General features: G+C 32.1%; 1 protein-coding gene across 1 annotated transcript in view; it reads right to left on the reverse strand.

The window, feature by feature from the left end:
* The window catches only part of LOC118187737 (serine/threonine-protein kinase NLK-like), a 63927-nt gene extending 41947 nt beyond the window's left edge, over positions 1–21980 (reverse strand). Inside the window, exon 1 of the mRNA XM_035358014.2 lies at positions 21501–21980. Coding sequence (XP_035213905.1) covers positions 21501–21685 — 185 coding nt within the window. The 5' untranslated portion in view covers positions 21686–21980. The remainder of the gene's footprint in view (positions 1–21500) is intronic.
* Positions 21981–25535: the final 3555 nt, after the last annotated feature.

Here is a 25535-nt window from a genome sequence, read left to right on the forward strand (position 1 = left end):
GTTCCGGTGAATCTTTTAAATGGTCAGTTTTCAATTTCTTTATTAATATAAAAATTCCTTTCTATAAATGCCCATCTGTGTGATAACAAGCATTTTTTATACTTTCTACGCTTGTTCTAGTGGAAAATAAAGAAAACAAAGGGCAGATAAACATGTTAAGACTTTCTAGTATCAGAAGTAAAACATTCAAATACTTTTTTTTCATTGTTCTTCTGAAAATTCTCCAAATGTTCATCATAAACTTACTGTAAAATACATGCATTATGTGTTAATACCATGAAGACATTTTTCTGGAAAAATCTTGCCTTCAAATTTTTCTAAACTTTAAGTCTAAAAATCCTAAATAAAAATCACCCCTACCAATTCTGTACCAGCAAAAAGGCAGAAATATGTTGGGGGGGGAATCAGAGGAAAAAAGTGTAAAATTTATTTTAGAGAGAAAACTGATGCATATTGAGACAGTTACATGGGAAAAACTCTTACGATGGCAAACTTAAAACACAGGTATTTTTAATTACATAGCTATTTTGCTTTTCCTAAGATTTGTTGAAAACTGTGCTAAAGAGCAATTTATACATTTATTATCTTGTTCATTTTTCAGATTCAAAATATTGTATAATAAATTGCCAAAATGGAAAGTAATGATACTTTATGATATACGTGATAGTGAAAAATAAAAATGTTTCATTTTAATGTTATTTCTTGAATACAATTTCAATATATTAACATTATTTTAATAAAATTGATCAATGTTATAATGTTTTATAAAAAATAACATCTAAAGATTCCCAGATTTTCGAATTGAAAATTTTCTATAGAAACTGGTCTTGAAATCACCAAATTTGGAACCGTTTAATAAAGATTTCAGATTTCCAAAAGCGAAAAGTTGTTTAAGAGCTCTTCATTAGAAAAAATGAAATAATTTCAAAATGCTTATCTTTCACTTCTTGCTCAGAAACGTGAATTATCCCACCATTTATATTAGAAATAGGAACAAATTATAACCCATGAACCTATTCATCCATTTGAAAGATAACTAACTATAATTGTCAATGAATCGTCAAAAATATTTGTCTAAAATGCTCATTCACATTCAAAATGGCAGATAGAAATTTCAAATTATTAAAATTAAGGACTTCCTGCCGAATTTCGTCAAAATTAAGGACTTTTAAGGATTAAAAATCTATTCCAAAAAACCCTAAGGACTTTTAAGAACTATATGAACCTTGATATCCAACGAAAAAATTGAATGTTTGGAATGTTGCAAAGGTAAGAAAAATCTTCGAACTCAAAGGGCAGTTGCATAATCATTAAAATGCATGCACAGTGTCCATTTCAAAAAGGCCAAAAAAAAAAAAAAGGTAATACACATGGTCTTTCTCCACAAAATATCACTGAAAGCAAAACATGCTACAGAATATAGAATAGAGAATTCTATGATAAACAATTATTCTGAAAAATATTGGACATATTAAATGACTGCAATAAAAACAGATCCACTCATTATCATCAAAGAAGAGAAAAAATCTTAGACCATCGTTCAAAGAACCTAAAGAAAATTTTTCAAAGGGATTTTATGATTACTGTTGGTTTTTGGTATAACGGCAAACAAAAATTAAAGAGAGTGCAGAAAACTGTTAAGGTCAACTCCATATATTATCAGGAGCCTATTTTATGCCCAAATTTCAAATTTGAAATATCTTCTCTTTACCCAGAGTCCCATCAATCGGTAGAACTGCATCAAGACAAAGGAAGCAGCAACAAGTCAAAATCTATTGCTAATATCCTGGAAAAAGGGGAATAAGAAATGGGTATCAAGACCATATTTTTCATTCATATCCATACTAAATTTCCTTATTTAGCACCAATGTATTTTTGCACTTTTAGACTTTTAAAAAGTGGATTGTTCAGACGTTGACCTACAACCCTCCTTGAACTTTGGAAAGCTGTTCAAAAGGAATGGAATAAAATATCTCTTCTGCTACTAAAAAATGCTGTCTTGGAAATTATGGTGTAAAAAGATAGTGAAGGATAAGGGTTATCAAAAGCATAATTTAAAACACAAAAGTTTAGGCAAAATATTTCTGTAACTACAATGAAAATAGTCTAAAAAAATGTGTGAACAGCTGTGGTGTAACTGACAGATGGATGAAATGGAAGCATGATAAGGTTATTAAAATGTTATTTCTAATGGCAGAATATCTTCGTTGATGGTAAGCTGAAAATTTTTTTACGGTTTTATCAATGGCCATGGAAGAAAATCTTTGGAAAATCACAACTGATCAGTTTTTTCATTAAATCCCAACTTGGAATTCCGTTTCTGCCTGTAGTTTCCAACTTAGGAACAGCATCATACCCCTTTGGCCAAATATTAGTTTCCATACGTTTACTTTCCATTATTACCATTCTCGTTTACTTTCTATTAATCTCTCAATCTTTCAGTCTCTGGTTTTGTGGGCATGTAGCATGTCTGGAGTAAGTTTGCAACTGTATGTTCATGTATGAATCTTACTTGTTTTCGTGTTCCTGACTTACATGCCGATTTTTAAACAATAGTTCTAAATCACCCTGTATACAAACATATTTAAATATTAAAAATATTTACATCATAATAAATATTTGAAGGCACCTGTGTAGTAAACTGCTCTACAATAGTAATTCAGAAGATTCACCCTACACTATCAGTGTACACTACCTGTGTAGTAACTGCTCTTATTATAATCTAGAATATTCACCCTAAACTACCAATGTATACTACCGTTCTCTCAACCCCATATGTAGCAAAATTCCAATAAAGTTGCATGGAGGTTAAGTGGTTTTATTTAAGTGTGCTACTATTTAAGACAATTAGACAATTTCTTTTAAAATTTGTTAGATGTAGGTACCCTTTCCCTTACAGGGTTCGTACACATTTATGCACACGGAAATTAAGTACTTTTAAGGACTTTTAAGGACCATTAATGAAAAATTAAGGACCTATGAGCAAATGGGAACTGAATAAAAAAATTCAATTAATATTATCCATGCCTTAATTTCACTTTTGTAATACCATCTTAAAAATGAAACAGATCCCTAAATAGTATGCATTATTAATAAACATGAATTAATTAACATAATTATTCATAGGTTTGAATAAAATAAACTTCATGCAATTTATCAAGTAGCATTAAATTTTTTAAACTTATAATAGTTGACATATTTGAAACAAGCTAAGTGACATTTACGTTTTACTAACCGTTAGCTTTATGTTAATTTTTTTTATGTCTCATTTTGTCACATACTTGGTCAGTCTAAAGGTTTAGTAAATAGCAAGTAGATTTTATGTCAAATGGCATAGGTTGAAATGAGAAGTAAGATCATAATCAGCATGATTCTTTACAAAAGACTGAATGTTGTCACCACTGCTGCTTGTCTAGAGAGAGACCTGCTGGATTAGAACAAACCTGAAAGGACTGACCTAGACACGGTTGACAAGTGTTGAAAGTTAGTCAGGCTCTGTTTGATGCCGTTAGTGTCGCAGCTTCGTGTAGAGTTCCAGGGATTGTAACCCAGTTGATATACTTTAAGGTTCCAATAAGTCATGAAAGCAGCAGAGGTGATAAACTGTTTTGTACTATTTTAAGTCTCACTAGATGCAAAGAATAAGTTTTACTTGAATTTTTACATTTTTTTATTTTATCTTGTGACCGCAGTGAGTATTAATGAAAGTAAATAACTCGCTGTAATATGTAAAGATAATTTTTAAGGGTAAGCAGTTAGTTATAAATAATTAAATTAGGTAGTTTGATAACCTTAGTCATTATGGATTTACATGGCCACTATTAAATTTTATTTTTAACAATATTTGTTAAAAAACCATTATTAAAATCAAAATCTAATAACATTTCACAGTTTAAAATACATGTAATTTATGACATTAGGATAATTACACATTAAAAGCTACAAAACATTTATGTAACAACAACACTCAAAAAATATAATTATCCGTCATTTTAACTTGAAGCTTTCCCATTTTGGCTACTTTATATCAATTTCCTTCTCTTTGGGAACCTTTTCTAACAATTAAAGATTTGTCTCAATATGCAAACCAATGCCCTCACTCATTTCTGTGTGCTTTATGTCCTAACTTGCCAACCTCTCCACAATACCTATGAGGGTTTACTTGATCTGGTAAAAGTTAAATAGTCCAAAACCTCCCAACAGACGTGAAGCATATTATTGCTATGTCTGAACATATTTACAGTATCAGACAAAGCTTCTTATTTAAAAGTAACTTATACCATAAAGGTATTTTCTGATGCTAACAAAATCAATTACAGCTCACGGTAACGTAATTAAACAAGAACAGTCTAATTCAAACTAAAAATGTGGACTAGCGGTCAAAGATTATACAATTTAATTTGGCTCAGTAACTCTATCATATGAGAAAATAGAAAGGGGAAATTATAGTAAAGGCTCAAATCATAAACAATCGGGTAATTTACATAACAATAACTAGAATAATTTTCTTTATGTATTCAGTTTCTTTCTTAAACACATTTCCTTTTCATTTTAGAATTTTAGGATTTAATTAAGGATTTCTGTTATTCTAAAAAACTCTAAATGCATTTAGAATTTATACAAAAAGCAGCTAATTTGATTTCTTTAATAATATGAACATTCAGAAGAAATATGAAATCTATATGGTAAAGGCAGGTTACAGAGCTGATGTGGCAGAATTTTTAGAATTTAGTGACACACCGAACAACAAAATCTAGAAATGGCAAAACTTTTAGAATTTAGAGCAGACATTGGAAGCAGAAATTAGAAGGGCACTAGGCAGCAGAATTTAGGATTCACAGAGATTGCATCAGGTGGGAAAATGTGTACCAGCTCTGTGTATGATGCATTAAGACATATTAGATGAATCTTTTAAATTGTAAGTTTTCAATTTATTTATTAATAAAAACATCCCAATCTATAATTCCTACTCATGTGATAAGATTAGAAGCGTTTTTGATATTTTCCATGCTTGTATCTAGTGAAAAGTAGAGAAAATAAAGGGAAAATAAACATGTTAAGATTCTAGTATCAGAAGTAAAACATTCAAATATTATATTTTCATTGTTCTTCCAGATGTTCTCCAAAAAGAAAGAAATTCATTGCAAACTTTCTGTAAAATACATCAATTACATGTCGATACCATGAAGACATTTTTCATTTTGTCACATATTTCTTGAATCTTCTAGAATCGTGGGTCTATAAATCTGGCCTTCAAATCCTTCTAAACTTTCCAAGCTGCGATGTCTAAAATCCTAAAGAAAAATTATCCCTACTAATTCTGCAACAGCAAAAAGCCAGAAATATTTTGGAAAAAAAAAAAAAAAAGGTGGGAAAAAGTGTAAAATTAATTTTATAGAGAAAACTGGTGCATATTCTGAGAATTTTGAATATTCTGAGACAATCACATGGGAAAAACTCTTTACTATGAAAAATTAAAACGAAGACATTTTTAATTAATTACATAGCTAATTTTGCTTTCGCTAAGAGTTGTTTCGTAAATTGTGCTTTATAGCATTATACCTTATTTATTTTTCAGATTAAAAATATTGTACAAGTTGCCAAAATGAAACTTTATAATATGTAAGCAAAAAATAATGATGTTTTATTTTAATCTTATTTTTTAAATATAATTTCAATATATTACCATTATTTTAATGAAATTTATCAATGTTACAATGTTTTAAAAAAAAATCGTCGAAAAATTCTCAGATCTCGGAATTAAAAATTTTCTATAGAAGCTGATCGTAAAATCGCCAAACTGTTGATAAGTCGCCAAATTTAGAACCGTTTAATAAAAAAATTCACATCCCCAAAGCGAAAAGTTGTTTAAGAGCTCTTTATTTTAAAAAAATGAATTTCGAATGTTTCACTTCTTGCTTAGAAATTCGAGTATTCCATCATTTATATTAGAAATAGAAACAAATTATAAACCATGCACCCATTTAAAAGATAACCATAAATGTCAGTGAAACGCCAAAAATATTCTTCCAAAATGCTAATTCACATTCAAAATGGCAGTCGTAAAAACAGACAGAAATTTCAGATGATTAAAATTAAGGACCTTCTACCGATTTTGGTGAAAATTAAGGACTTTTAAAGACCAAAAATCGATTCCAAAAAATCTAAGGACTTTTAAGGATTCTTAAGGACCATACGAACCCTGCCTTAAGCAGATAGCCCTTACATACGTAGCCATGATCATCTGAATAAGCATGAATATCATTATCAGAATTTCATTGAGAGTAAAACTTATTTATCCTCTATGACCCCCCCCTGGGATTATGTACACTGGCTTAAGTATTTTACTATGGCAGCAGTGGCTCTGGGGGCTCAATAACACAGATCTGGTGCTTATGACCACAAAGGGCAGCCTATACTGTCCCAGACAGCTATGGCTTAGGACAGGGATTCTTAACCCTGTGCCCACGAGCGCCTGAAATGTGCCTGAAAAGCTATTTTTGTGTGCTCATAACTGTCCGCTATATAGTACAAACAAATACCAAAAATTCACCGACCTGAAATCCGTTAACTCCTGAAATCCACGTTGCCTCTAAAAATATAAACATACAGTTTATAGGTTCTGGAAGCCATAACATTTGAGTACGAAATATCGAAGATAAAATACTCACAGAATAATGACACCATAATTACCTAGTATTAATGAGTCAGAAATACCAAATTATTGACATCATGATAAGAGTTTTTTCCCCTGTAATCTGCATCGAGGTAAGAAAGCAGATGATTCACTCAACTCTTCTTTCAAGTTTTTGATTCACGTTGCTGTATTTTCTGAGCTTTGTTATTTCACAAGATTATTTAGTGCTCCCTTTTTCTTTATCTGGATATTTTGTGGCTAAATTAAGAATATTTTAAATTTCAGCCTTTTTTAATACAATTACAGATAAGAAACGTACTCATGATTTTACTGCTTGCAATGTTGAAAAACGTACGAACGTTGCATTGACGGTAATGCAAAAAGTGCAAATTCTGCAAAAGATGGAGACAGGTGTTACTTCTTGTTTTATAGCAGCATTGTATGGAATTGCGATACGATTGTGTATGATATATGAAGAAATAAAGAAAAACTGTTGAAATTTTATAGCAACAGTGATTCTAACATCGGAAATCTTTGCACGAGGAGAAATGGGCAAACCTTGATGCTGTGTATATATAATACAATGAATAAAATAATTTATATATGTAATAATACTTTAATGCATATAATAAGTTATTGCAATAATATATATAATAATTTAATTAAATGTGTTCAATACACCTTATTTATTTTGCACTTTCAGTCTGAATATTATGATTTATCTTTGTCCTAAAATCCGCAAAATCCTAAAATCCACACAACTACTGGCCCCAAGCTTTGAGTATTCCTGGGCTTCTACTGTAGTATACGCAATGCCAAAAATCGCATTAAATGCAACTATTTTGAATTTTTTGTTACCTTTTTAAAGTCCAATATTGTTCATGATGATTATGATTGCAATAAAATAAAGAAATATTCAGAATAATTGTTATACTTTTTTTTTTTTTTTTTTTTTTTTTACTGTTCTCGACAGCGTTTTCTGTTTGCCAGATGTGCCCAGACATGGAATAAGGTTAAGAACCCCTGGCTTAGGCCATCTGAGTGGGCTGGCATGATGGCTAGAATACTGGTTTCTTCGATAAGCTTCCCTGCCCTTTGTGGTCCCTGTGCACCTGGGAGTGGTGACCCTGGGTTGCCATTTCAGCGAGGGGTGCTGACAGAGTTCAAATTTTTAAAATTCTAGCAGAATGGAGTAGGATCCCATTGTAAGCAGTTTATAAATATGCAACGAAGACTCCTTTTTTTGGGGGGGTGACAATTTCCCAGGCTCCTGCCTAATATAAACATGTAGAGTCCATACGTGTAGTGCCTGAATTCAGATTTGCACTAGAAAACACAAAATTTTATCTCAATCTGGGGTAAAAGAGAGAAATCCTTAAAGTGTAGTGATTTTGAAAAGTATGAAGCTATAGTGACTTATACAATGAGTTTATAAGATGATTTGATGATTTCCAAAGATTTATGGCCAGTAAGCCAAACGCTTAATTTCAACGTCGCCGATGCACCACCTTGCATTCAGTTGGAATTGATACATTTAAAATCAAATCTGATACTTAAAAACCAATTTGCAGAAAAAAACAGTAACAAAATTTTGATTTTTTTTTAATCCAGAGATGTTTAAAAATCTGGTGGATAATGCTGGAAAATATTTAGCATTCTTAGCTTTCCTAACCTACGTGAAGCTACTTTTTTTTATTGAAATATACAAAAAGAAAAAAGAAATCACGAATTACAAATTAAAATTTAGAAGCTATTTAGAAATAGCCACTAATGATATGAATCCAAATTTTGAAGAAATTACGGATCATGAGCACACTAATTTTAATCCTTCTCATTAGTTTTTATTTCTAGTTTAATTCTTCTTATAATTCTTTTCTTGTTTCTTGCATTTATTTTGATGTTATCACAATAAAAATATTTGTTCCAAACTGAACTTTTTACTTAAAATCTACCCCCTATAACCAATTTCTAATAGATATTTTAGTTTTAAATACATTGAGAATTTGGTATATCTATAAATTAACTTTTTTGGTTTTTATTCTCATTTATTAAGTTCAACATTTTTTTTAAATCTAATGACAGGCACATGCTTTTAAAAAAACATATATAAATTAAATTCTTTAATCTAATCTGGCCCGCATCATGATATGAAAAATTTCATTTGGTCCCCCAATCATGAAAAAATTTGCCCACCCTTGCTCTAGTCTAGGGGTCTTCAACCTTTCACGGCTGAGGGCCACATCAATAAACTCACAAAGATCCGCGAGCCACATGCCTGCCAAAAAAAATAGTGTAGTCAGAAAATTTATATAAAAAGGGAGGTTTGTTTTGCAAGACTACATTTGATTCTAAGTGAAGAGATAGTGTTACAGATTTCTATTCATATATACATTGGTTCAAAAAAGTCAAATGGAAATTAACATTAAAAAGTTTTGCAACTTTTTTTTAACTATGAAGAAAAAGTATAAAAATGATTGTACAGAATGATATAACAAAAGGCATTTACAATAAAAAAAGAAAAAAAAAACTAACATTACTATGTGGTTATGAGATGGTGGTTACTTTAGTTTTAATGTGAAATTTCACACTGTTTTTGCTTGATTAAAGCTTTAACATCCAGTTTAATCTATGTTGTTACAATTCCTATTTCTCCAAATGTCTGTCTGTCAGCCATGTTCTTGTTTTTGATTTTAGGATTTTCATTTTACTAAAAGGCTGTTCACATATGTAGGTACTGCCAAAGACAGAAGACATGAATATTTACAAATTCCTGGATATTTGTCTTCGGTCTTCGAATGAAATTCAATTAATGTTGGGTATTCAAGAAACTTGCATTTTACTGCAGAGACACACTGTAAATCTATGAATTCTAATTGAAGTTCAGGTGGAACACTTCCACCATCTACTGAAAATGGCAAGGAGAACATTCTCATAAACATGTCATTTTCACGAAATTTGGAAAATCTGCTTCTGAATTCCTCTTTCAAATTTGAAATGCCTTGTACATAATTTTTTGAATTCCATGTTGTAGAGTTCTTCACACACTCCATCAATTTTGGAAAGTAAGTGGAATTTTTATTTAGCAACTGACTTCCACAGGATTAATTTTGTCTCAAAAGCTTTCACAAAGTGATAAAGATTATGAACAAGTAAATCTTTTCTCAGTAAGTGGTAATTCAAATCATTGTGATGACCTGTAATATCGACAAGAAATGCAAAGTCTGTCAACCATTTCTCAACACTGAACTTGTGAATAGATTTCTCTTTAAATTCCACGAATTGCTGAACTTCACTTTTCAAAGAAATCAGGCGCTGAAGCAGCTTTCCTCGGCTCAACCAACGTACTTCCAGATAATACATCACCATATTCAGCTTCCAAATCACTCAAGAACTGTTGAAATTTCCTGTGATTAAGTCCTTTAGACAGAATGAAATTAACCACTTTAACAACATTCATCACACGTTCAAAGTTTGAGAAGGACTTCTTGCACAAATATTCTTCACGGAAGATGCATTGGAACGTCATCACAGTATTATTTTCACTTGCCTTCACGTCAGATTTGAGTAATATTATTACTCCTATTTTCCAGGCATAGATTTAGCACCATCCGTGGTTATAGCAGATATATTACTGAAGTCTAACTCACATTTATCCAAAGTTTGTGTCAGACTCGAATACAAATCTGTTCCTCGTGTTGTGCCTTTAAGTGCAATGACACTGACTAATTCCCCTAATTGTGAAGTTTCTATCAACGCCACGAATAATAATGGATATTTGTGCAGTATCTCTATCTATTGATTCAGCCAGCACTACAGAATAAAAATCAAATGTTTTGCATTTGGATTTTAATTTACTGAATATATCTGTTGTGAGATCCTTTATGCGTCTCGCGACTGTCACACCAGACAAGCTAATATTCAATATGACTTGAGCCTGTGATGGACAAAAGCACATCAACTGCACTCTGAAAACATTCTTTTAAAAATTCTCCATCAGCAAAGGCTTTTCCACTCTTATCAATTTTTTCTGCTTTCATGTAACTAACACGAACACTATTTTCAGATCTTTATTCACTGTAGTGAAGAAAGATTGCTGAAAATTTAAGATTTGATTTTACTTCACTCACCCTGTCACTTCGAAAATGAACTTCCAATGCAGAATATTTCTCACTGTGCTCTTAGTCTTAATGTTGTATTTCATAATGTCTCTTAATGTTGTATTCCTTCGTCACAGCTACACTGTTGTTGCAAATAAGGCAAACTGCATTACCCTTATGTACAACAAAAAAATAAAGATCTGATCACTTTTCTTGAAAAAAATCACACTTTTCCTTCAACTTCTCTTTTTTTGTTATCATGAATTGCCATTGCGTGCTCATTCAAAGACCATAAGCTCTTCTAAATTTTAGAATGTGGAATGAGAGGGAGTAACCTAGCTTAAAATCAATTGTAGAAAATCTGCTTATTACTAAATCAAACAGGATGTTTACAATCACCATTCTCTTTGACAACTTATTGCAACATTAGGAGAAATAGAATTCTGTTAATTTATTCCCCCTCTCCTCTATAGTACCTCATGCTCAAGCTCATCTTTGGCGAAGTATTGACGAAAGATTGACATCTGTTGCAAATCTGTTAGAGATAAGAATCTAACCTTTTTATGAAATTGAGATTTTATGGGTAGTCAAAATTTTTATTTTTAAAATTACATAAGATAAAGTGAAATTTTGAAAAATTCATCATTTTCAGAAACTTTTATCTCAAATAATACCAAGGATGTCAATAAAATGTTTTAAATATCAAGGATAAGAGAAAAAAAAATTCACGACAAAAAGCCGACAAGGCAATTTTTCTTGAAATCAAAATTTCTTAAAATTCTTCATATTCAAATGTGGAGCCACTAAAATGTCTTCAGTGGGCCACGGGTTGAAGATTATACATTTTGAATATTGCACTCTAGTCCAATGACAGCACGTCGCAGGGAGAAGACCGTATGAAGATTAATGGACTGTATAAAACACCACCACTATGACCTGCCACGTAACAACAATTATCACCAAGTAAAGTGTTTCTGAAAATGAAGCACCTTAGATACCCTAATATTAAGATTAATGGATGGTATAAAATAATGAAAAGCATGTGGGTCATATTATTTCACAATTTTAGAAAATATGTATTGGCCTTGACATTTAGCTGTATAGAATGTCCTAAGTACAGTATTTGACCTGCTGGGTCCAAGAAACAGACAAAATGCCTTTCTTATACAAGGGTCATTCAAGGTTGACCGGGATTTTTCTTACATTAATAATCATAGAATAGCCGGATCATGATGAAACTTGCGGGTGACAAAATGTATTCCTTCTCGAGTAACCAGCACCCAGCATGATCTTGTATTTGGCGCATGCACAGCCGCTGCAGCAAACATGGCAGCAAGCAGTGCATCTGTGGAGCAGCGGTGTGTAATCAAATTTCTTGCGAAAGGAGAAAGTTAAACCCACTGAGATTTTCAGAAGATTGCAAGCACAGTATGGTGAACAAACGATGCCTCGGACAAAAGTGTACGAATAGTGTGAACAGTTTCGCAAAGGATTGTTGCAATAAATCATTATGTGTGATGAATGAAACATGGTTGCACAATTCAATCCCTAAGACCAAAAGAAGCAGCATGGAGTGGCGGCATAAAGGTTCCCAGCCGTCCAAGAAAAGCAAAAAGCACCCGTCTGCTGGAAAGGTCATGGCAAGTGTCTTCTGGAACATGAAGGGCCAAACGATGTCCTCCAGTGGCTACAACAACCAAGTTCTTTCTACACCAAAGGAATCAGGGAGCTGCCACAATGACGGCAACAGTGCCTCGACACGCATGGAGAATACTTTGAAAAGCTGACATGATTTGGTGCTTCTTGTGCTATCTATTTCCTCTGAAGAAATAAAAGTCCTGGTCAACCTTGAACAACTCTTGTAGTTAATGTTTCTACCTTATAGTGACAATCAAGTGGCTCAACCTCTCAGCTTTGGTGCATGCAATATCTGGGAGCAGAATTTTCATGTAGCACTTCTGAAATTTATTAGTGGCTTCCAGTTATCATTTGCCAATAATGATTCCAATCGTTTACGAATGGGAAACCAGACTTTTTGGTTTAATTCATTTATAAGTTTATGAGGATGCAAATATTGCTGGCATTTTTTATACACAGCATTTCATATTTTGAGAAGATCTCTGATATGAGCATTTCTGCATCTTCTATCTTCAACAGGCTTCCTACTGTCATTAAGAGCTTTTTGCAGGTAAAGTTATTTAAAGCATCAGTTCCACTTGGCACAACATGTGTTGTTTAAGGCTGTGGTATAACCAGATCAATTGGTAATAAAAGGCTCATTAATGACTCCTTAATTTTATGGCTAGAAACATTAAAATCAATAACCACTGGATTGTGGTCCAATGAAAGTTTATTTTGGCTTTCCACATGATTATGCCAGACTCCATGTACAAGGAAAAAAATCTAGCAAAAGGACAGAGATTTTTCCATAATGTACTGAGGTTTGTGGAGCTACAATTGTAAATCCAGTCATATTGGCAAAATTATGGATATTTCTTAGGTAGGTTTTACTGCTACAGTTCCCAATCATGGAGCTGTGCATTAAAGTTTCCAACTAAGATGATATAAATGTGTCCAAGCAAATGTTAATCATCTACTACATCCTCATGCGCTCTTCTGTTATGTGGAATATAGGTAGACACGACAGTGATAGGTTGTGAAGTGCAAGAAATTACGGAAATAGCTATTGAGCTGCTGTAGTAATGTAAGGAGATTCTGTGAAACAGAATGCTTAATTAAAATAATCAGACCTTTCTTATGTCTAGTTGGTCTAACTCCATCAAGCTTGTACAAATCATAATTAGGTATTAAACTGTGTTCAAAGATCAAACACTATTTCTTGGAGAAGAATATCAAGGCTATACTCCTCTATAAATTATCTTAATTAAAAAATTTTGTGAAGAGGTCTTTTGCATTCCACATTGCAATTCTTAACCACATCTAAAAAGGCATGCTTTCATTACAGATACTCAAAAAGACATATTTAATGACAAATTAATAATAATGTGCAATATCTCTATCAGAAATAATTTCTGGTATATACCATGAACTGTTTAATATCAAAACATTTTAATAGTCACAAGTTTCAATTCAATCCATCAAAACAAACAATTTCATTTCAGTATTATATCAAACAATTTCATTTCAGTATTATATCATTAATACATGTTCATTTGAAATTAAAATACTTAATGTACACCGCTTAAACTTTGAATATGATGAAGTGTAAACAAAGGTAAAAATAAAAGCCTTCCCCTCAAAAAATAAACTGCAATACAACTACATTAATGAAACAACTTCTGCTGCTAATACTGAGATGAGCTCAAGCGTATCCACAACATCATGTCCCATATGATGGTCAAATCCTTCTCAATAATTCATCAATTCAATTAGACCATTACTTTAACATGTGATCAGTTCTTGACTGTTTTCATTTTGTTTAGTACAGTAGTGAAAACCTTAAAAACAAAATAATGCTTCTAGTTATATGGATAGTGTTCTCAAGAAGCGCAGAGGTTATACCAATTGATACAAAGTTCAAATGTTTAATACAAACAGCAAATTTTTTAAGTATTCAACTAGTTCTCATTAAAACTTAATAAAACACTTTAAAGTGTAATTTCCTTTCACTTACAGCAATCCAGATTACAATAAAGTGTCCAACCTTAAAAAATTAAGACAACTGCCAAGGTTAAGTTGAAGAAACTAATTAATAGAAGTTTGACTTCTAATAAATAATGGTATTTGCGTATTATCCCATTGACCACTGGAGGAATTTTCGGCAACCACTAATCATTATTGCAGAATTTAAGGACATGGTCATAGATAATTCAGGTTAATTCATGCCATTTGGCCAGTCGACAGGATATTACTTAAGTACCTAAATAATTAACTGGGCTAATCAGGTCTTAAAAATTAGTTATCAACTCTTAATTAAAATAAACAGTTGCTGTTGGATGTATGCAGCTGAAATTTGGAATAAGATTTACTTTATTTGACTACACAACACATTCATGCATAGTATTAGCTACACATTTTATGTCGACAAAATTTTGTAACTATAAGATAATATTAATGCCAATACATAATCCATATTGTAATCAGATTATGTAATATCTTAATGTAGATCAGTGTTTCTTAAACTGTTTTCAAATGGGACATCACTTTTACAAAACAAAATGCTCAGCAGGCCACCTTATTTTTATCCCCTTTAAAAGCAATTATTGGTTAATCTTTGAATTATGGTAACTTGGCGATTTTTGGCGAAAATTTGATGACCAACCCTGCTACAGCAACCTGCTAGTTTGTTTTTGGACGCCATTTTGTTTTCCCGAAGAAAAGATATCTTTTATTTTTTTAAATCAACATTTTTTTTTCAACACTCTGTTAGCCGAATTATGCTTATGCTAGAACTTTTATGGAACAAAAGTGCTTAATCATGACGAAGATAGGTGCGAAATTGGGAGAAAGTGCAGAATCGCCCACTGTTTGTCGCGTTTTTAAGAATTGCACATACACGGTATCATCCATGTACATGTCGACCTATTTTCACTTAAAAAAAATCCCAGAATTGCACAAAAATGGCATTGTGCACACTCGACTTTATCCATGTACACTGCTAAAGCCCTAGCTAGTAACCTTTATTGCCTTACAAAATGTCGCCAAACTACCTGTTACCATATCCCAAAGATAAGCCCAATTATTTAGCATATGGTTATTAATTCAAGGATATTAGAGTTTGTATAACCTTTACCTTGCTAACAAAAGTCCAATAAATAAATGTTGATACTTGTATTAATGTGATGAATAAGAATGCCAATTCTAGCATACCTGTTCTATGTTTGGAGGCATGCTGATAAGCATAAGTTTGAGTTCATTTACATTTAGTTTCAGTACTTTGTTTTTATTGAAGTTGGTGATAAAAACCTTTCTCACACAGATATGTAGAAAACTGAATTATAATTTATAAAGCAAAACTATACAGTTCATTACATTCCAATTTCACTTGTAATGAGCCCAATAGTGTCAGATATTCAGAGAAATGATCATAATCTTTAGAAAGTTATCTTTCTACTTTGAATGCTGAATAGGAATGAAGTCAGAGAACTGAGCTGGCCATGGAAGCAATCTGAGCTTCTAATTATGCTCTTCAAACTAATAAGAAATCACCAGTAAGGTGACAAGGAAAGATGGAAAAGATGGGTTGATCTTTGGATTATGGTAACTTGGCGATTTTTTGGCGAAAATCTGGCGACTAACTCTGCTACAGCAACCCTATACTTTTTTTTTTCGCCGCCATTTTGTCTTCACGAAGTAAAGATATATTTCTTTTCTTTTTATTTACTCAACACTTTTTCCAACAATCTACTAGCCGAATTACACTTATGCTAGAAATTTTATGTAACAAAACTGCTTAATCATGACAAATATTAACTGCAAAATTGGGAAAAAGTGCACAATCGCAAACTCCTTGCACGTTTCTCAGAATAGCACATACACATAAACCATTTACACGTCGACATATTTTTACTTAAAAAAAAATCCCAGAATTGCAAAAAAATGGCATTGCACACACTCTTAACTTTATCCATCTACACTGCTATTTTCTCATAAATTACAAAAATTTGCACGAAAATGCATGAAAATTTAATCTTTAAACTCGGTAAAAAGCACATATATGAAATTATCTGATCGCGAAAAAGTATATACCCTTTCCAAGGATGAACATTTCCTCATAGAAAATAAATAAAATATCCAAAAGCTTTTACCTCTAAATTATCTATTATATTATAAACGTCACCAACGAATTTATACGCAAACATTAAAAATAGTTACAAATACTTAGTGTCAAATATTTAAATTATTTCCATACACGTTTACTTCAACTGAAACGTATACCAAATTCCTACAAACATAAAATTCACAAAATAACTATCATTTAATTAAAATATCACTAAACCATGTACACGTCAACTTATTTTTACTTAAAAAAAATCCCAGAATTGCACAAAAATGGCATTGCGCACACTCTTCACTATATCCATGTACACTGCTTTTTTGTCATAAATTAGAAAAATTTCACGAAAATGCATGAAAATTTTGTGAATCTTTAAATCCGGTAAAAAGAACATATATGAAATTACCTGATCACGAAAAAGTATATATCCTTTCCAAGAATGAACATTGCCAAGTATAAAATAAATAAAATATCCAAAAACTTTTACCTCTTAATTATCTATTATATTATAAACGTCAGCAACGAATTTATACGCAAACATTAAAAATAGTTACAAATACTCAGTGTCAAATATTTAAATTATTTCCATACACGTTTACTTCAACTGAAACGTATACCAAATTCTTACAAACATAAAATTCACAAAATAACTATCATTTAATTAAAATATCACTAAACCATGTACACGTCGACTTATTTTCTTCACTATATCCATGTACACTGCTTTTTTCTCATAAATTAGAAAAATTTCACGAAAATGCATGAAAATACTCAACGTATACTACTCAAACGTATTCCAAAATACTACAAACATATAACTCACAAAATCACGATCATTAAATTAAAATATAATTAAAAAACACTACTTAAAATATAAATAAGCACATACATTAAATTAATAAAAATTAGATTACAATCCTAATTACTTTAAACTAAATCATTGCTAATAACAATTTTCCAATAATACCATTTTAATTAATTTATTTACTCCTTACATTTAGAACAATGCATAAAAATAATATCCTCAAATGATTAAAAATACTAACTTACCTAATCTTCTTCAGAATCTTCATTACGTGGCACGCACACTTCCCTACAGAAAGAGTTCCAATCGGCTGCAGTACTACTGCTAATTTCTAAATCCGAAATCCAGTAGTCAACTTATTAATTATTACGTATTAAAAATTTAGAATTCACTTTACATAGCGCCATGCAATCCGAAAATTAATCAACACTATTTCACACAACACACAATGAAGCTTAATACAAAATAATTTTTCCAAATTTACCCCCTTTTCCGATTAAAGAACTGTAATTCGTCCATTAATGTCACATAACATATCTCCTGATCTCTCATTTCCCTCACACAAAATAATGCGTAATCGGAACTGAGTGCTTCTCACATTATTACCAAAGTCCTAGGTACTAACGTTTATCGCCTCCAAAATGTCACCAAACTACCTGTTACCATATTCCAAAGATCAGCCGAAAGAGGTTTTGCTGAAAATGACCATTTATAACATCAAGCATCACAGCCCTAAACAAGCATGTTTGATCCACAACGATACTGAGATTTATTTCTAAAGTACTTACTAATTATGGTACTCGTCTCAAAAAGTTGCATGAAAGTAATACAGTCAAAAGTCGTTAATCCGGACTCGTTGGGACTTCGGCGATTCCGGATTATTGATTTTTCTGGATTATAGATCATCAGTTTAAATCTGGTAAGATGGCATGCAGAAATTATAAAATTAAAAATATGAAACCGTAATTTATGAAATAAAGAACAATTATGATCTAAAAGGTATCAAAATTTACAAAAAAAAAAAAAGCTTAATATTTATTTGTTTATTTTATTAAACATTTCTTTCAATGTAAGTTGTTTAAGTTGCTTCCTTTTACGTGATAATACTTTCTCTTTAATTCTATAAACAGACATGATTTCTTGTTGAGTTACAAAGTTCCGCTGTTCAAGTCATATAATTGCTGTGTCGAGAATACGGACTAATTTGTCAATCAAAATTTTTTCGTTTTTAATAACCTCTGTGTCACTTTCTTCACTATCGAAAGCGAATTATAATGACGAGGAATTTGATTTAAATCTATCAAAGACGGAGTACATCAAGATGAAATAAAGGAATTATAAGGCAAATAAAATAAAAACATCTACCCCTAAGATAAGGATAGTGCTGACAGATCAACTTCCAAATCATTGCGCGCCGCGGCGTTCCCCCCGCCGAGCAGCGTGAAATTGATAAACAGATTTCAGATTTAAAAACATACTTTTGCTTTAGATCCTTTACGTATTAACAAATATATATCGGAAATTCTATTTGATATAATCGAAAGTTTAAGCTTACTTTTACAAAATTGCTCTAACAGTCTGCAAAAAATAATAAGCCGGATCCAATTCGAAGATTAAGGAACAACGCAATCTGCAACATTAACTGAATTAGATAATTTTAGCTTATACTGTCTGTTATACATTAAACGCACATTCATAAATGTATTTTGCGCATGCGCACACGCATATTTGCAGCCGTTAAGGTCTTACGCGCATGCGCACAAAGTTTGTAGCTTTGATGTCCGGATTATAGACCATTCCGGATTATGGGTGTCCGAATTAACGACTTTTAACTGTGCACCATGTTGTCAAAATGTTTTTATGTGGCAAGCTATTAAGATTTGGACATTAAAAATTCAATATTCACTTTTCTCGTTAGTACTTCATTTTGTGATGAGTGCATTTGCTTTTTGTGAAAAATTGCAAGCAAAGTTTTAGCATGCAAGTCAGAAACTGGTTTGGGGATAGTCATACCTTACTTACAACAAATATTTACTTATTTATTGTTAAATAAAGGAATATAAGTAAAAAAAAAAAAAAAAAAACTTTGAAAAACTGGTATTATCCCTACATACAAATATCAGTTGGTATAATTACCTCCAAGAAAAGTGTGTGTCTTCTACGGAAAAAAGAAAATGTAAAAATAAGTGGTACTGGATGCATGACAAGAGATAAAAATAAATACCTCAAAAGTCACCAACGAAAGTCACTAAAAAATTCTTGACTTTTTGGTGGAAATGCAAAAAATTAGAAAGTACCTTTTCAGAAGACATAACAAGGGATCCACTGAACTACAAAAAATATTACACGGACCATAATTTGACCAACATTAAACTCTAAAAGTTCTACATTCTCATTAGGGAAGAAGGTTCACACGAGTTCATTCTGATTCTCCTATATTCTGACTCAGTTATCTGCTTGCCACAACAAAAGATGAGATTCATCGGACCAGACATTTTGCCAGCCATCACTAGTCCAGTTTCGGAGCTCTTGGGCACACAACAATTGCAATTTCCTGATATCAACGATAATATAGGCATCCCTGACAGCCTCTTATCATCAAGTTTGACAGTTTTCTGTAATATACTTTTAACTGTTTTGAGCTGTAGTTTGTCATGTTGACCTTTTGTTGTTGCACATGGTTATCTTTAACTTTTTTCATTTATCAGCATTTTGTGGCCAGAATTTCTTTTCCTGCATGAAGGGTTTTTTTTCCCCTTAGCTGAATTTTTCTACATGCCTAACAAAAGCCTAGAACATTAGCTGTTTCAAAGATATCAAAATCGAGTCTTCCTTGCTCCCATGATCATGCCTCATTCAAAGTTGGGGTAAGTGCAGAAGTGCCCACTGCTTCGCACGTTTCTCAAAATTGCCAAGTTGAAAATAACAAGTCAAAGAATTGCACAAATCTGGTATTCATGTACACATCAACCTACTTTCACTTCAAAAAAAAAAATCAGAGAATTGCACACTCCCTTGACTTTGTACATGTATACATCGATACATGCGATAGAAGTGGGTGATTCTGCATCAACTTCAAAATAACAAGTCAAAGAATTGCACAAACTCGGTGTACACATTGACCTATTTTCATTAAAAAAAATAAAATAAATAAAAAATAATAAAAAAAAAAAGGAAATTGCACAAACTTGGCATTGCACACTTCCTTTGTCCATGAACACATCAATACGCGCAATATAAGTGTGCGATTCTGCACTTTAACCCAAAGTTACCCAAATCTTTCATTTCATTCACTTTCAAAGAAACCATAGTATAATCATTTCTTCTCAAGATAAGAGTGCCTTATATAAGCAAATTCTGGTTGTTACATTATTGTAAATCACTAGCAGATTGGTTCATTAACAAAAAAAAAAAAAAGTTTTAATATTTTGGCTCTTCAATTTATGTATTAATATGCTATTTACATCAATGGTAAGGTTTCTGATTAACAACAGGCTATTATTAGTTTTTAAGGAATCAAACATACAGATTTGAAAATGAACAGAATATTGGCATTCCTTAGTTAAATAAATAGTAGTAAATATATTCTTTTTTCAATTATTCTCTTCTATATGGTACAGTACTTCTATGATTTACATAAAAAATTCTGAAAAATAACCAATCATATTAAAAAGGATCAAACTTTTATTTTAATGGCATGGTTCACAATGACAACTAACCAAACAATTAATATGAATCTAGCAGGGTGCCCAAAAAATAATAGAATGCAATCAGATTTAACTTCTACACGGTAGTAGTTTTCTCTACTCCTTCCTATTCTACTGCATAGTTAGTATTTAAAACATTTATACTTATTTAATGGATTAAATATCAAAAACAACTGTTATTGTAACTTCACTCAAAATTAATACCATCCCTAAGTCGGTTTTAAAAGTTCTCAACTTAATCAAGCAAAAGTATAAAATCACCTATAATTTTCAAATATATGTTTGAGATGATAAGAAATTCGTCAAAATGATAAATTTTCATTATGTTTCGCAATTTCACTGCGGAAATATTTAAAAAAAAAAAGTTTTTCTTGGACATTTTTCACAATACTCCATACCAGTTCCATACGACAGCACAGACATGGATTTCCAAAGTTTTTATAATCTGTTAAATAACATATGTTTTTATTGAAGTGTTTAAGCATGATATTTGAACACAGAGAACAAGTAAACTTACCACACAACTCCAAAAGCTCCATATCCTATAGGTCTATCAGGCTGAATATCTTGTGTTGTTATAGGAGGATGGTAGAAAGTTTGCGTAGCTGCAAGAATCGCTTGTTGAGAAGTTGCAGCAGTCATACCCGGAAATGCCATAATATTGTGTCGATTTGTTCTTGCTCCAACAACCGCCATAGCCATGGAAAACAAAACAGCTGTAAATCTTTACGGCTTGCGAACAGTTATTTGGAATGCATCAAACTGTTTTCCTGGCTGTTCAATCACAAGCCAGGACATGGTTACTAATAATGAACTCATCAGCTCTAACTTCACAGGCAACTGCCTGTTCAAAGGTTATACAATGGATCTTATTGTAATATCATGTTTGTTACAAGTTCATTTTAGAACCCCGATCTCAATTTTCTATAGAGCCAAGTATGTCGGATAAAGACGACATATTATTCCATCCACATGACCATAAAACCAGCCAATCAGAGACGTGTTTCCTTGTTAACAGATATCTCGATTAGCTGTTGCCACTCTTAAGATAATATTGTTTTCTGAAAAAACTGCCGATTAATTATTTTAAGGCAGCCTTGCCTCAAACGAATAAATATTTTCTAATAATGTAGTTTCTGATCTCTAGATTATAAAGTATGGTCAGTTACAGATCAAAACTTTATTAACAAGCTTAATCAATCCGTAATAATGCAGAATACATATATTAATTTCTATTTTGCAATATTTAGTTAAAATTAATGGAAATGAAGCTAGATATTTATATGCATTGACACCGACATTATAGCCACTGCACCAGTGGCGTAGCTAGGGTGGGGCAAGAGGGAACATCTGTCCTCGGGCGCAGCATCCAAGGGGCGCCAAATTGATGCTACGAAATTTTTTAATGAAATGTTTTCCATTCTTGACACACAAAAAGGGGAGCAAATTCTTCAGTCGTCTACGAGCGCGTGGAAACTAGCTACGCCCCTGCCAATTGAACTAGGTTTCAATGGTCAAACCTTAGGATAGACCGATATTTTAGGTGCACATTGCTACAGCTCTTTCGATAATAACTATAAAAGTCAAGATATTACGTTAAACATGTCAAGGCTTAAATTTAGTCAGAGCTCGGCTTCAGTACTTTTCAGGTTTGAGTGATATCATAATTCAAGTCGAAACCCACAGGTAGGGAAAGCTTTGGCATTATGCTATATTTCACTAATTCTACTTGATTTATCAATTTTTCTTCTCTTTATTTAATTTTCGAAAGGTGGTATAGAATAACCGAAAGATAAATCGAATAGGTTTTTTTTAATAATTTTGTTAGGGTCATATAGGAATACTTGTTAACTTATTAAGAACATGGAGTTCCTGTCTAAATTAGTGCGAGGAGAAAAGTAGAGGAACTGGTGACTGTGACAAGAATGAGGTAGTGCAAAGATAGGCAAATTGAATCCATTAAGAATTACCAAATACAAAACATCAAGTGCCTTAGTATTTGGCTTGTACATGAACTTGGAATAATTATATACATATACCCATAACATACACAAAAGTGAGAATGTAGTGGCCCAGTTATTGCATGAGAAATAATTATTTTTTATTTCATATATTTGTTCATGTGTTTAATTATTTTATAAAATTAACTTTAATATTTTGTTAATATTCATATTTATATTTCTTTTATTCTGAATGGCAACTAGTTCTAGTTCTGATTCATGATTGCTAGGTTTTGGTTTCAAAACGTTGCTCGTAGCGTCACATTTCGATAGCTGGAAAATAAAATGCAATAACTTAGCTATTTGTTTATAATTCATGCTGTTACTAGTCATAAATTAATTTTAAACATTAGTAGCCAAGGCTACAAGAATGCAGACAGAAAATTCGAAGTGTAGCAGAAAAGAGGAATAAAAATATAAACACACATGTCAAATTATTATAGAGTTGCATATTACATGATCCATATATTTAGTTGGGCCATAGGCCTTGTAAAATATTATATTACCTGTCAAGAATTGCAAGATATCTCGGTTAAAAAAAACACTAATTCAAATTACACATAAGATAAATGAACATTACGAATCAGATTTCTAAACTGCCAAGTTTATTCACGTTTAACACACATTCAACTGGCGGTGCCAGATCCAAGAACAAGAAGTATATATACATCATGAAAGACTTACGCCTTCTTTGGCGATTAAAATATATTTCCACATAAAATTTCTTACAGGCCTATCCACAGTATCCAAACTGTTATAGTCGTAGCCACAGATTTTAATACTAGGATTATCAATATTTTGCTGCCTTTCATGAAATTTTTTGGCTAAGTTATAATAATGAATTCCACAATAATCCAATGCCTAACTCTTCATATATTCTATTATTCCTTATATACCATTCAGCATTTATCGTAGAACAGTATTTGCAATCTTTTCCTATTAGTTTTCTTGGTATATGCCCAAACTGGACTTGCATAACACAAAAGTGGACGTAGAATGGACTTGACGTGTAACTTGTTGTCAATAGATGAGTAACTTGTTGTCAATAGATAATATACTGTTTCGAGCAATTAAGGGTTATTGTTTGGCTTTACGAACTCGAAACTAGAATAATAAATGAATAATAGATGTAATGTCCGGGGACCATGTAAGTGACTTATTAAGGATCACCCCAAAATAAGGGACTTTCTTGGCCCAGGGAATATCAGTGACATAGAGCTTCAGGTTTTTCTTGAAGTTGGTCTTCTTCATAAACATAATAGCTGTTGTTTTTCCACGTTGACGAGGATCTTCCACTTGGAGAGCCAAGTCTTTAGCTTGTGTATGTAATTATTTAGTCGTTGTATAAACTGGACCTGGAAATGCACTTTGTGCGAGGACCGCTGTGTCGTCTGCATACATAGCTAATGCTGTGTCGTATGTGGAAGGTATGTCGTTACGTAAATATTAAAAAGTGTAGGTCCGAGCAAAGATCCTTGCTGGACGCCAGCAATGAGGACATGGCTTGTGGAATTTATGCCAGAGAAGTGAACAACAAAGTGTCTACCTGTTAGGTAGGAATTAATAATGTTTATGTTTTAATTAAGCCCGGGAAGCGTATTTCCAAACCCTACCCCACTTTTCGAATTTTTGACGTCATGGACAAATCGACTAGTTTCGCCTGGATGGTAATTCTTGAGCATGCGCTGAAGGGCGAGAAGTAACATAAACAGAACTTTGGTTTCAACTTGTAAACAGTATTAAGTAATGTCTGAAATTTTGTCTGAAAAATGTCTGTAATTTAAGTCTGAAAGTGCATTCGTTTATGCAATTGTAACATAAACAGACTTTGGTTTCAACTTGTAAACAGTATTAAGTATAGACTAGAAGAGAAACACGCTAATGTGACAATCAAAATCGTAACAAACAACCTTATATTTAGCGTAGGTATAATGAAACACTCAATCGATTTCGAGGGCAGCTAAAGGTCCCTCCTCATCAGGAGAAAGAAATACATAGAAAGAAGAAAATAAGCAATTTCTTTATGCTTGATCAGACAGCCTGGCTCAGTAAAAGTAGGCGGCCAGTGCAACTCTGATTAAAAATCTAGTTATAACCACGTGCAGTGCTGATAAGCACCACGTGTTTCTGTGATTCCTATTTTCTTCTTTCTATGTATTTCTTTCTCCTGATGAGGAGGGACCTTTAGCTGCCCTCGAAATCGATTGAGTGTTTCATTATACCTACGCTAAATATAAGGTTGTTTGTTACGATTTTGAGTATTAAGTATATTGTCTGAAAGTGCATTCATTTATGCAATTGCATAATTTTACTGTTTCTGCAATAAAAAAAACTTTATTCAGATAAAATTTACTTTAATATTATTATTATTTTGGTATAGGATTATACGAAATGCTGAATACTCTAGGTACTATCCTAATCTTCGCATAACCATTCCACATTGTATTTTGCCTTATCATTGTAAAATGTATTGTATCATAAAGATTAAAGCAAAGCAAATTACTTTGTTAGAAATGTAAATATTCTAACTGATTTTTCTTTTTTTATCACTT

This window comes from Stegodyphus dumicola, chromosome 3 (assembly GCF_044657685.1).
Source record: "Stegodyphus dumicola isolate Sdum_Otavi_A_Nest chromosome 3, ASM4465768v1".
NCBI lineage: Eukaryota > Metazoa > Arthropoda > Arachnida > Araneae > Eresidae > Stegodyphus > Stegodyphus dumicola.